This window comes from Mobula hypostoma, chromosome 4 (genome assembly GCF_963921235.1).
Source record: "Mobula hypostoma chromosome 4, sMobHyp1.1, whole genome shotgun sequence".
Lineage (NCBI taxonomy): Eukaryota > Metazoa > Chordata > Chondrichthyes > Myliobatiformes > Myliobatidae > Mobula > Mobula hypostoma.
Genome location: NC_086100.1, coordinates 19,188,788 through 19,199,746, shown reverse-complemented (window position 1 = coordinate 19,199,746; position 10,959 = coordinate 19,188,788). Strand labels below are relative to the sequence as shown.

Here is a 10,959-nt window from a genome sequence, read left to right as displayed (position 1 = left end):
TACTTTGAACTTTGAGATAAGAAAATGTTCTGGATTCTCTACCCAAGAGGTGCTCAGTCACAGGTGTGTGCAAGGAAAGGCGTGAATGTTTTTTTGGATATTCAGGATATCAAAAGGATAAGGGATTGGTAGAGGAAGTGGAACAATTAAAAGTTAGTCATGATCTTCTTGGAGAAAGAGGGAGGTAGCCAAAAGGAGCTAATGGTCTTCTGCCCCCCCCTTGATGTTCAAATAAAGACAATAACCACACTTAAAGTCAAACAAAATTTGCATTTTATTATTTATCTTCAGAAGCAGAACTCCAATCAGCTGATAACTGCTATACTCAGGTCACTTTTAATACTTTAAACCTGCAAATATTAAAGTCATTTTGCCAAAAAGGCAAAGGATTAAATTTAGCTCAATCATCCTTAATCCTGCAAAAAAATTAATCTCTACACATCAACCTTGATCCTCTGCCGGTGTCCCCATACTAACACAAATATCTTACAAATTATGTCTTCAAAACTGAAGGAATACTTAACAGAATGAACATAGAAATTGAAATAGTGAAAAGCTGCAGCCAAGGCTTGTCAGCATTCAAGTGGGTTCACAAGTTGCACAAAGCGGTTTGTCAACTGCTACAAATGAATTTATAATTCCTGCACAGTACTTATATGAACTTATAATTTCCTTCCTCAAATGGCTTCCATAACTCTTTATCTCTTGTCTAGTCTGAGTGATCAAAGAAAATAAATACTGAAAGTTTTGCCAACCCTTCCCCTGGTGAACTGATGTTATTTTAGCTCAGGGTTTTGAAGAACTTTAAGCAGCATACACCCCCTCCCCTTTTCCATGCACGGTCCAGTACACTGAAACAAAATTCTGTATAAACATGTCTAAATACTGTATTTAAAATTGAGTTAATTCTAGCAGTTTCTAAACAAGGATTCCTAAGACATTTTCAGATACACTGTGAAACCAAGGCAGATTTCATGAGAACTGCTACAGCAATTAATTTCAAAGTACAGTACATTATGGTACAAAGTGGAGGCACAATGTGTATTAAGTTTAGTTTAGTGACTAAATGGTAGTCATCACAATGGTGCATTTGCTAAAACAATTCAAATTAAACAACACAGAAATATTTTAGGCAGCAGAGTAATGAACTCAGAATCAACTAGAAACAGAACCACAAGATTTCTTACTGAATAACATTTTGGCACAAACAACTGTTTGGCGATAGTGATATTCCAGGTGTAAATATTGACTTCCTTGATAACAGTTCATCAAATTATTTTGAACTAAACCTTAGTGATTATATTAAAAAAATGATCACAGTTTACATGCTTACATCAAATCACAGTACAAAACCAGCTTTAAAGTTGAATAAATGAAATAATTGGAGCAATAGGGAAAAAAAATTATATGAAGAATGTCAAAAGAAAACACAGCTGACCAAATGTACAACATGTTACAAAGTGAAATTTGCCAGTAACTCTCTGTTCTTGACTTTGCTGGTTAGAATCAATGTTAAGTTCTCAAAAGGGAATGTACAAATAACTGAACAGTTTCATTAGTGTAACTGTTAAAGATGTAGACAAACACGATTCTCAGCATCCTTCATTTTTTTTTTACTTTAATGTTTTACAGCTGCTGTTCAGCAATTTGAGAACAACCATCTTGAATGGAGCTCGCTCATGGTATAATGAATGGCTAACACAATGAAGCAAAGAACAATATTCACCATTCACCTAAAAACCATTCTACACAAAACGGCTTAATTTGCAAACCAAGTTTAATCCCAAGAAAAACAAAACACATGTCTAACAGAAGTGCAGTGCTTTGCTAACCCTTTATGTTTCTACATAGAGGCTTTCATCTTTCCTATTATCATTACATCAAAATGTTCACTTTAAAATTGACGTCTCCAAGAGTAATGTAAAGATTACATGAGGCACAGTGTATCCTTTCCACTCGTGTGACTGACCACGACTAGCAGAGACTTTGCCAAGGCTCGACACCCGTTCCCAGCTCCCCAAGCTAACTAAATGCTCACGAAGGAGATGCCAGAGAGGCAGAAGTGACTTTGCAAAGTAGAAGGAAAAAAAAAATGCAAACTTTCACATTACAATGATGAAATCACAAAGATCAGCTTCAACAGGCAGCTGGCATTCTACCTGGAAGCAAAGTGTTTCCTATCTACACTACATTGCATTGAAAATTAAAATTTCATAATTGTTATTAACAGTATGTAAACACGGCAGCTGATCTACAAAGCATTAAGTCCTCTGTGAATAAAGACTCATACCCCAAGTTAAACTTCAAATCCACATTAGACCCCCTATAGATTAGATATAACTGTTATGAATAAACCTTTACCTTATGACTTTGATCTAATGGTTACGTGCAATGATTGTCACAAAAGAACACAACTGGAAGTTAAATATTAAATGCCCTGACAATGAGTTTCAAAATTCTCAAAAATGCAAAGTGATAGTTGTTCTAAATGGTTAGACAATATAAAATTCATACATTTATATTTGGAATTGTTTTCTTCTCTATCCTCTAATTCCAGTCAAAGTAATATGCCTTAATGACTGTAAACCCAACATGCTTTAAGTGCCAACCGGAGTACAACTTTTTCCAGTTCTAAACCAGCAAAAAGCCTCCCACATCAATCTCCCTTTCTGCGCTTAGCAAGGGATTTTAACAGCCTTTTTTGTTGTGCTGTGTACTATCAAATGAGCAGATAAAGCCCAAATTCACTGTTTTCAAGAACATTGCAGCCTTCAAATTGAGAAGGGACTGTCAGTCTACCATCAATTCAAAATGAACATGCAGAGATAGACAGTACGTATTATCCAAGACTCAATGGTGTCACTGCATCCTTCTTATCCCCATCTAACATCGATTTCTCCCCCTCCCCATAGTATAGTACTGGTTAATTTTAGCTATCTTTTTCTGTTGATTATCTCACTCCTTTTTGCATATCGTTCTTCTGCCACTGATTTTTACCCCCCCCCCCCACTAAAGGCAATATTTATCTGGCTAAAAAAGGAACATTAGTGTGTGAACATTAGATCTTATAGCAATCAATACAAAGCACCTTACGGAGAGCATTGTGACAACTCCAGCTAATAATACTCTCTTACACATTTTAATGTTGGATAGCCTCCTGTGCTGAAACGCTTCAATACACCACCATCACCCTACAAAGTGCGTCCAATTATAAAGATCCAGTAGACAAAGTAGCACGTTCCCCCGATTTTGCTCTGGCGTCTCCATCTGGCAGAAGGAATGCCGATCGGTGAACCCCTCACTTTATATTGCGCACGATCCTCCTGCAGTGGTTCGTCTTCATCTCACCCAGGGCTTGCTCCAGCTTGCGAATTAGGTGCAGCAGGGTGGCAGGGTCAGTCTGAAACACACTGGCATTCCGACCACCATTCTGTTCAAGGTGCAGTTTCAGAGTCAGGAGGGGTTTCATCTGATGCCTCAAGGCACGACTGGCTAACTAGTGGAAGAAATAAGTGGACGTTTGAAACCATCCCAATATCAGCAAATAAAAAGACAACATTAGAAGAATTGTTTGTGGTTCTGTCATTTAATACTTCAATAACAGAGCGGCTTGGGAGGGGTAGCATCTCTGGTGAAGGGGCTCATTGTGCCACCCACCTTTGGTCCCCACCAGACTAAACCAGGTGAGGGCAGCTGGCGGCCCCATGACCCGGTGAGTTAGGGACAGGCCTGTCCCAGAATGTGCAGTCGGTTCCAGCAGACTGGGCAGATGAGATCCAACAGCCTAGGAAGGTTGGTACCGCAACACTCCGTGGAGGGCAAAGGCTGCGTCATGGTTATTCACTGCAACCAAGGTGGACCCCAGTTTGTGACTCCAGTCCAACACCACCGGACTTGGACCTAAGGTCAGGGGAGTGGAACTGCCACAGTGCAATGGCGTTTCCACTTTAAAAACTCTCCTGCACAAGTTCTATCATCGTTGGACATCATTGGCAGTTCTTTAATAACAATGGAATTAGAGCCACAAAATCATATTCAATATAATAATTCCTGCCAAGTGTCTATAGACATTATACATGAGAACTCTCTACAAAAATGGTGGATGTTGCTTCAATTGTAACACTTAAACGTTTGGATAGACAGATAGACAAGAGAGGTATAGAGGGCTATGGTCCAGGTGCAGGTGGATGGGACTAGGCGAAAGACCAGGTCAGCATCCACCATGTGGGCCGAACAGCCTGTTTTTGTGCGGCAGTGTGCTCTATGACTAATACACTTGTTCTCCAAAATCTAAGAAAGGGTATGCTGACATCGGAGAGTGTTCTAAGGAAGTTCACGAAAATTATTCCAGGATTGAAAGGCTTGTCTTATGAGGAGCGTTTGATGGTTCTGGACCTCCACTCACTGGTATTCAGAAGAATGAGGGGTGACCTCATTGAAACCTAGCGAATGTTGAAAGGCCCTGATACAATGGATGTCTTCTATGGTGGGATGGTGGGAGAGTCCAAGACCAGAGGGCACAGCCTCAGAATAGAGGAGTGTCCTTTTAGAATAGAGATGAGGAGGAATTTAGCCAGAGAATGGTGAATCTGTGGAATTTCTTTGCCACAGGCAGCTGTGGAGGCCAAGTGTTATGTATATTTAGGGCAGAGGTTGACAGATTCTTGATAGGCGGGAGGGGGGCGGCGAGAAGGGATACAAGGAGAAGGCAGGAGATTGGGACTGAGAGGGAAAATGGATCAGCCATGATGAAATAGTGGAACATACTTGATGGGCCGAACGGCCCAATTCTGCTCCTGTACTTTATGGTCTAAAACACTCTTCAAAAACTGGCATAAAGTAAAAAACTTAATGCAGGATGTGGAAATGAATAAAGTCCAAATGGTAAAGTGCATTTTTTAAAAGGTTCAGTTAGACTAGGAAAGAACAGAGTGGAGTATTACAGTGACACGACAGACTCTGCAGATGCTGGAAATCTTCAGCAACACACAAAATACTGAAGGAACTCAGCAAGTCAGGCAGAATCTGTGGAGGGAAATAAACAGTTGATGCTTCAGGCCAGAATTCTTCATCAGAAGGGAAAGAAAGGGGCAGAAACCAGAATAAGAAGATGGGGGAAACAGGGTAAAAGTGCCTATCGTAATTCACTTCTCAAAACAACTTTCTGATTGTTGCAAAACGGTGATACAAATCAAAACATGGCGAGGGAGAGGAAAAGAAAAATATACTCGCATAAACAAGATTGGGATTTGCTGCAGACATCGGTTTACCTGTACATCCAGTCTCCACTCTAAGTTGTGGTAATGAGGGAGGTCAGGAGCTAGGTCACTCAAAATCTGCCGAACCTCTCTCCGATTGTCCAGGTAAAGCTGAAGCAGCAACTTATTGAGATCTTCCGAAAACCCCAAGACAAGCACGGAGTCCTGGAAATCCACTTCAGAAATCTGATCACAAATTGAATTTATTACACGTTGTGTTCAAATTTAACACTGCTTAAAAATGAAATACTTTCTCCTTCCGAGATTAAGGCAATGATTAAGCAGACAGTAGAAACATTGCAAAGGAAAATATCACAGGAATAATACCCATTTTGGGTTGTCAGGTGTCAGGGAAACAACAGCAATAGGACATTCCTATCCAAATCTTCTCTACCTCTCTCCATCGCTTTCTGGAAGTCGTTTAAAACCTACTTCTGTTATTAACCTCTCCTACTAACTGCTTAAGTGGCCTAAAATCAGCATCTTTTGTAATACTCTAGAGAAACAAATTTGGACATTTGCCATTTTAAAAGTCGGAGATATTATTTTCACTGATGAAAAGCCACAGCCAGTTTGCACAGAGCAAACCGCCAACAAGGACAATGTGATAATCACCAACTTAAAAAAGCTGTTACTAATTGGGGATCAGATACAGGAAGGGACTCTGAGGCTACGTCCACACTACGCCGGATAATTATGAAAACGCCAGTTTCGAGTAAAAACGACAAGCGTACACACTAAGCGTTTTTCAAAATATCTCTGTCCACATTAGACGGATATTTGGGCGAATGTCCTCCTACTGGGCATGTGCAGGACACACAGAAAACAAGCGAAGCGGAAACTGTATACTTGGTGTGCATTTGTCCAGTTACGGACTAGAAAAACTTAAAAGGAATTGCTCTTGGATCTTGCGCAGGAGGACTTAAAACTGAAAAAAAACACCAAATACTGGAGCCTATAGAAGCAACCGACAGGGAGTTCACGGACAGTATGACCCGCTGACGACGAACATTGAAAAACTGACTAACTCTGTTGCATTAATAAAGCACCTTGTTAAAGGTAAAAAACATGTCTGCATCAGTGTTATCTTGTATTTCCATACAATGTTACATTAGGCTGTTACACATCTATTGTCAGAGAAGTACTTGCATAAATAGGTAAACCACCTTCATACAAGCAAGGACAGAAAACAGGGCAAAGTGAGTATACTTATTTATTCAGTAAGCGATGGGTCAAAGTATTTGGTGAGTACATTGCTAACTCTTCTGGCTTCAGTCTCGTTGCCGTCTGTTCTGAAATTGTTAGGTTCTGCGAAGCGCAGAATCAAATATCGCTGTGATGATTGTACGCTCTAGTATCAATTGTTTGATGACAATAAAGTAGTTATAATAAGAAGAGGAAGAAGAAGAAGAAGAAGAAAACAATGAAATGCCGGGCTGTCGCCATCTGTTCCGGCACGTCATGACAGCGTTTTAAAAATCTCTGGTTATCCCGTCCACACTGCAACGGATATTAGGCGTTTTCAGATTTATTCACTCTGGAAACTGTTTCTGAAAATCTCCATCTTCTGGGGATGAAAATGCCATCTTAGTGTGGATAAAGGTTCAAAACAAAGAGAAAAAGCTGCGTTTTCAAAATTATCCGGTGTAGTGTGGACGTAGCCTAAGATAACTCACTCAAAATAATGTAATTTTTATTAAAATAAAATCTCGTTGGAAGTCTGCACTCAATGGTACAGAATACCCACAGAATTAAAGGGCAAAACAGCAGCCCACACTTTGGGATTCATTCCTCTGAAGCAGAATTTGAAACTTTCACCCTCAGTAGGCAAGTAAAACTAGTTAGGGTCATAGCACAGAAACAGGCCCTTTGGCCCATCTGTCTCGTGCTGTCCTGGTCTTCAGCCCAGTCCCACCTAACCACACCCAGACCACAGCCCTCCAATCCCCTTTTATCCATGCAGCATTCCAAACTTTTCCTCAATTGATCCCGCATCTACCACTTCTGCTGGAAGCTCATTCCACACTCACACCACCCTCTGAGTGACGAAACAAGCAAATGAATCATAAATGAAAACTGAGGCAAATTAACCAAGAGATTGAAAAGTGGACAGAAATTGTAAGTGTACAGATAAGTACAGGTGGCAGGGTGGAGATATGTCTCTGCCAAAGGAGATAGAGACTCTTTCCCTCCGCTGGCCTGCAGGTCACCCTTGGATAAGGTGTAGCACCTGCTTTGCCCCCTCCTCCCCCATTCAGGGTCACATGAAGCCATGGGGGCAGGTGGTGGATGGTCGTACGAGCAGCCGGTGCACATCACAAGTCCTGGTTATGCGCCCACTGATGCCAGGCAGACAATCTCTGAAGAGTATTGACAATAGCTGGGATCACCCATCTTGTAAAGACACTGCCCAGAAGAATACAATGGCAAACCACTTCCGTAGAAAAACTTGCCAAGAACAAAGGCCATGATCACCTACGTCATACAACGCAGTACATAATGGATGAACATACAAGTACACTAAATTAATTTCTTTACCATCATTTTGGAGCTTTCTGTCATCAAATACATCAGTCCCTCAACTCCACGTTGCACGGTTTCAGTACTCACATTCAGCTTCCCTACAGGAGAAAAAAAAGCAGAACAGCAGCTGCAAAAGTGGACGCCAATTGTGCTTCAGAGAGGTTAGTGCAGTACCACATCAGTAGGCAAAACAAGGATGAGAATTGGTTTCCCAGTCAGCGCCACGGTAGCCTAGCGGTTAGCGTGACGCTGTAACAGCTCAGGGCATTCACCCTTCTGTAAGGAGTCTCTGTACGTCCTTCTTGTGGAATGCAAGGGTTTCCTCCCACAGTCCAAAGACATAACAGGTAGGTTAACTGATCATTGTAAACTGTCCTGTGATTTGCATTCAGCAACTTCGATTGGAAGTGGAGATGGAATAGAGTTAGGATTCAATGTCCTACACAATTCAAGTTCATTGTCATTCAACCATATGTAGTACTGTGTAAAAGTCTTAGACACATATATATAGCTAGGGTGCCTAAGACTTGCACAGACCTGTATTTGTCATCTGGTGGGAGTAACGGATGTTTGGAACGGTGAGAGTAGGGAGGTGTGGGACAGGTGGCACAGGAGGAGTGCTGGGGCAAGGTTTGGCTCGGGTTCAGACGCACCCAGCCCTCAGACACCAGGCAAGGTCATTTGATTCCAAACAACTGGTTTATTGATCATTACAGTATGGCTTTCTGGTGCCTCCTGCTTCCTCCCCTCTCCCTTCCCGTTTTCGCAACCGTGGGGCCAATGTATAAAACATTAATCAATCAATTAATCAATTCTGCTTTTTTAACCGGCTCTTTCAATGGAGGATCTACGATGTTACGGTTCTATTCACGATGGAAAACACAGTAAAAGCACAGTGAATGAGAGTAGCAGCTTCCAACCTTTGACGTACAGGGCAATGGGAAGATGTGCTCACTTCCCTGATTCTAGGCAGAAAAATTGCAAGGACAGAAAATGCACGAGTCAAAGCTCATCCTTCCTTCAAACGTGACATACTTGCCGCTCCTTCAAATATTTTGGGATTTGAGCCTTTCTTCAAAAATTCCACGGCAATTCGACAGAATTCTCCTACAACTAAACAAAATCATTGGATAAAGAATTTATTACAATATTGAAAACAAAGCAAAAAATACCCTTTTCCTTGGTTTCTATTTTACTCTTTCCCATTTTTCTTTTTTTTCATCAGACTGGTTTATATGTGGGAATATAACAGCGCATCTGTTGTTCCAACTGCAGTTTGATTATTGTCACATGCATTGAAAAGCTTGTTGTTTGCATGTCACATCATTCTTGACACATGAATGTCAAGAAAGAGGAGGTATAAAAGGAAACAAAAATAATTGAAAGCTACCATAAGTACAAGAGATTCTGCAGATGCTGAAATCTAGAGCCACACACACAAAATTCTGGAGGAACTCGACAGGTCAAGCAGCATCTAAGGAAAGGAATGATTTCAGGAATATCATCTTCTCTTCTGCCATCACATTTCTAAATGGATTTAAGGCATCCGTTAGTCTTGCGAGACCATGGATCTGCGCCTGGAAAGTCTTCACTCTCCAGGGTGCAGGCCTGGACAAGGTTGTATGGAAGACCAGCAGTTGCCCATGCTGCAAGTCTCCCCTCTCCACGACACCAATGTTGTCCAAGGGAAGGGCATTAGGACCCATACAGCTTGGCACCAGTGTCGTCACAGAGCAACATGTGATTAAGTGCCTTGCTCAAGGACACAACACGCTGCCTCAGCTGGGGCTCGAGTTCAAGACCTTCAGATCACTAGTCGAACGCCTTAACCACTTGGCCACGTGCCTAAATGGATATTGAATCCATAAACAGTACCTCACTACTCCCCCCACCTCTGATTCTAAGGAATAAAGAGTTGACAATTCAGGCCAAGACCCTACATCGGGGAAGGGTGGGGGGGGGGGAGAGAAGCCAGAATAAGATGGGTGGAGGGGAAGGAGTACAAATGAGAAGGTGACAGGTAGTGTGTGGGGGCAGGACGGGAGGGGTGGTTGGGGGGGAGAGGACGGGAGGGGTGTTGGGGGGGGAGAGGACGGGAGGGGTGTTGGGGGGGAGAGGATGGGAGGGGTGTTGGGGGGGAGAGGACGGGAGGGGTGTGGGGGAAGGAGTGGACGGGTGGGGTGTTAGGGGGGGAGAGGACGGGAGGGGTGTGGGGGGAGGACGGGAGGGGTGTGGGGGAAGGACGGGAGGGGTGTTGGGGGGGAGGACGGGAGGGGTGTGGAGGGAGGACGGGAGGGGTGTGGGGGAAGGACGGGAGGGGTGTGGGGGAAGGACGGGAGGGGTGTTAGGGGGGAGGACGGGAGGGGTGTGGGGGGAGGACGGGAGGGGTGGGGGGAAGGACGGAGGGGTGTGGCGGAAGGACGGGAGGGGTAGGGGAAGGACAGGAGGCGTGGGGAGGATAGCGGAGGGACGAGATGGGGAGTGGAGGAGGGACAAGCGGCCTGAGCAGAACCTCCTCCACCTATACAAACCCTGCCCCGCACTGTCGCCCACCCACTAACGCTGGGAGTGTGGGAACAAGCGCTACTAACCCGCAGCATCCACACGCGTTAAGAATCCTAGATGCTCCTTGTGCTCGTCGGACAGAACCAGCAACATTTTCCCTCGGACGGGAGCGTCAGCAGAGGGGCTGGCGCGCAGACACAACACTTCCGCCCCGCTCCGGGCCCGAGAAACTAAGTTCGTGTGAGACACAGAGCGCCAACAAAGGTTCCGTTTCCTGTCTGAAGTTCCCCAAACAGTAAAGCCGGGCGCCATCCGGTGGTGAAACTCGGCCAGTGACGTGATGCCGATTAAAGTCTTCGAAAGGCGAGCACTCGAAGTGGTGCGCATTGGAAAACCGCGAATTTTAAAATACACACTTCACGTTAACTTTGCACCTAGCTTTTTATTAACATTTGTTTTTTTTTTGTTTATTCAAGGAGTTCGAGCCAGCATTTAATTGCCCATCCCCAACTGCTCTCGAGTTAAATAGATGAAATAAGTTGTTTTGTCTTTGTATAGATCGATTCATTGCAACAGTGCTTTGAGGTATGTGATGAACCCCTGGGTTTATCTTGCCGTGGACTGTCATTTTAAGAGAGAGTGCCTGAGTGATGTCAGCCGCCGGCTTTCTCGG

The 10,959-nt window shown here is 43.4% G+C and overlaps 1 protein-coding gene across 1 annotated transcript; it reads right to left on the bottom strand.

The window, feature by feature from the left end:
• Nucleotides 1-267: 267 nt before the first annotated feature.
• Nucleotides 268-10,528, bottom strand: commd2 (COMM domain containing 2). Its single transcript, XM_063044816.1, has 5 exons — nucleotides 10,373-10,528; nucleotides 8,817-8,894; nucleotides 7,797-7,879; nucleotides 5,271-5,444; nucleotides 268-3,496 (listed from the first exon to the last, which is right to left on the bottom strand). Exons 1-5 carry the CDS (start codon nucleotides 10,437-10,439, stop codon nucleotides 3,299-3,301), a joined length of 600 nt encoding a protein of 199 aa, XP_062900886.1. The 5' UTR covers nucleotides 10,440-10,528; the 3' UTR covers nucleotides 268-3,298.
• Nucleotides 10,529-10,959: the final 431 nt, after the last annotated feature.

What these genes read in the sequence shown, in the direction of transcription:
- commd2 (XM_063044816.1), bottom strand. Translation starts at nt 10,439, where the DNA reads ATGTTGCTGGTTCTGTCCGACGAGCACAAGGAGCATCTAGGATTCTTA. An exon ending in AACGCGTGTGGATGCTGCGG is followed by an intron (nt 8,895 to 10,372) that starts GTTAGTAGCGCT and finishes GATTTTGTTTAG; the next exon opens with TTGTAGGAGAATTCTGTCGA. An exon ending in CAGAAAGCTCCAAAATGATG is followed by an intron (nt 5,445 to 7,796) that starts GTAAAGAAATTA and finishes ATTTGTGATCAG; the next exon opens with ATTTCTGAAGTGGATTTCCA.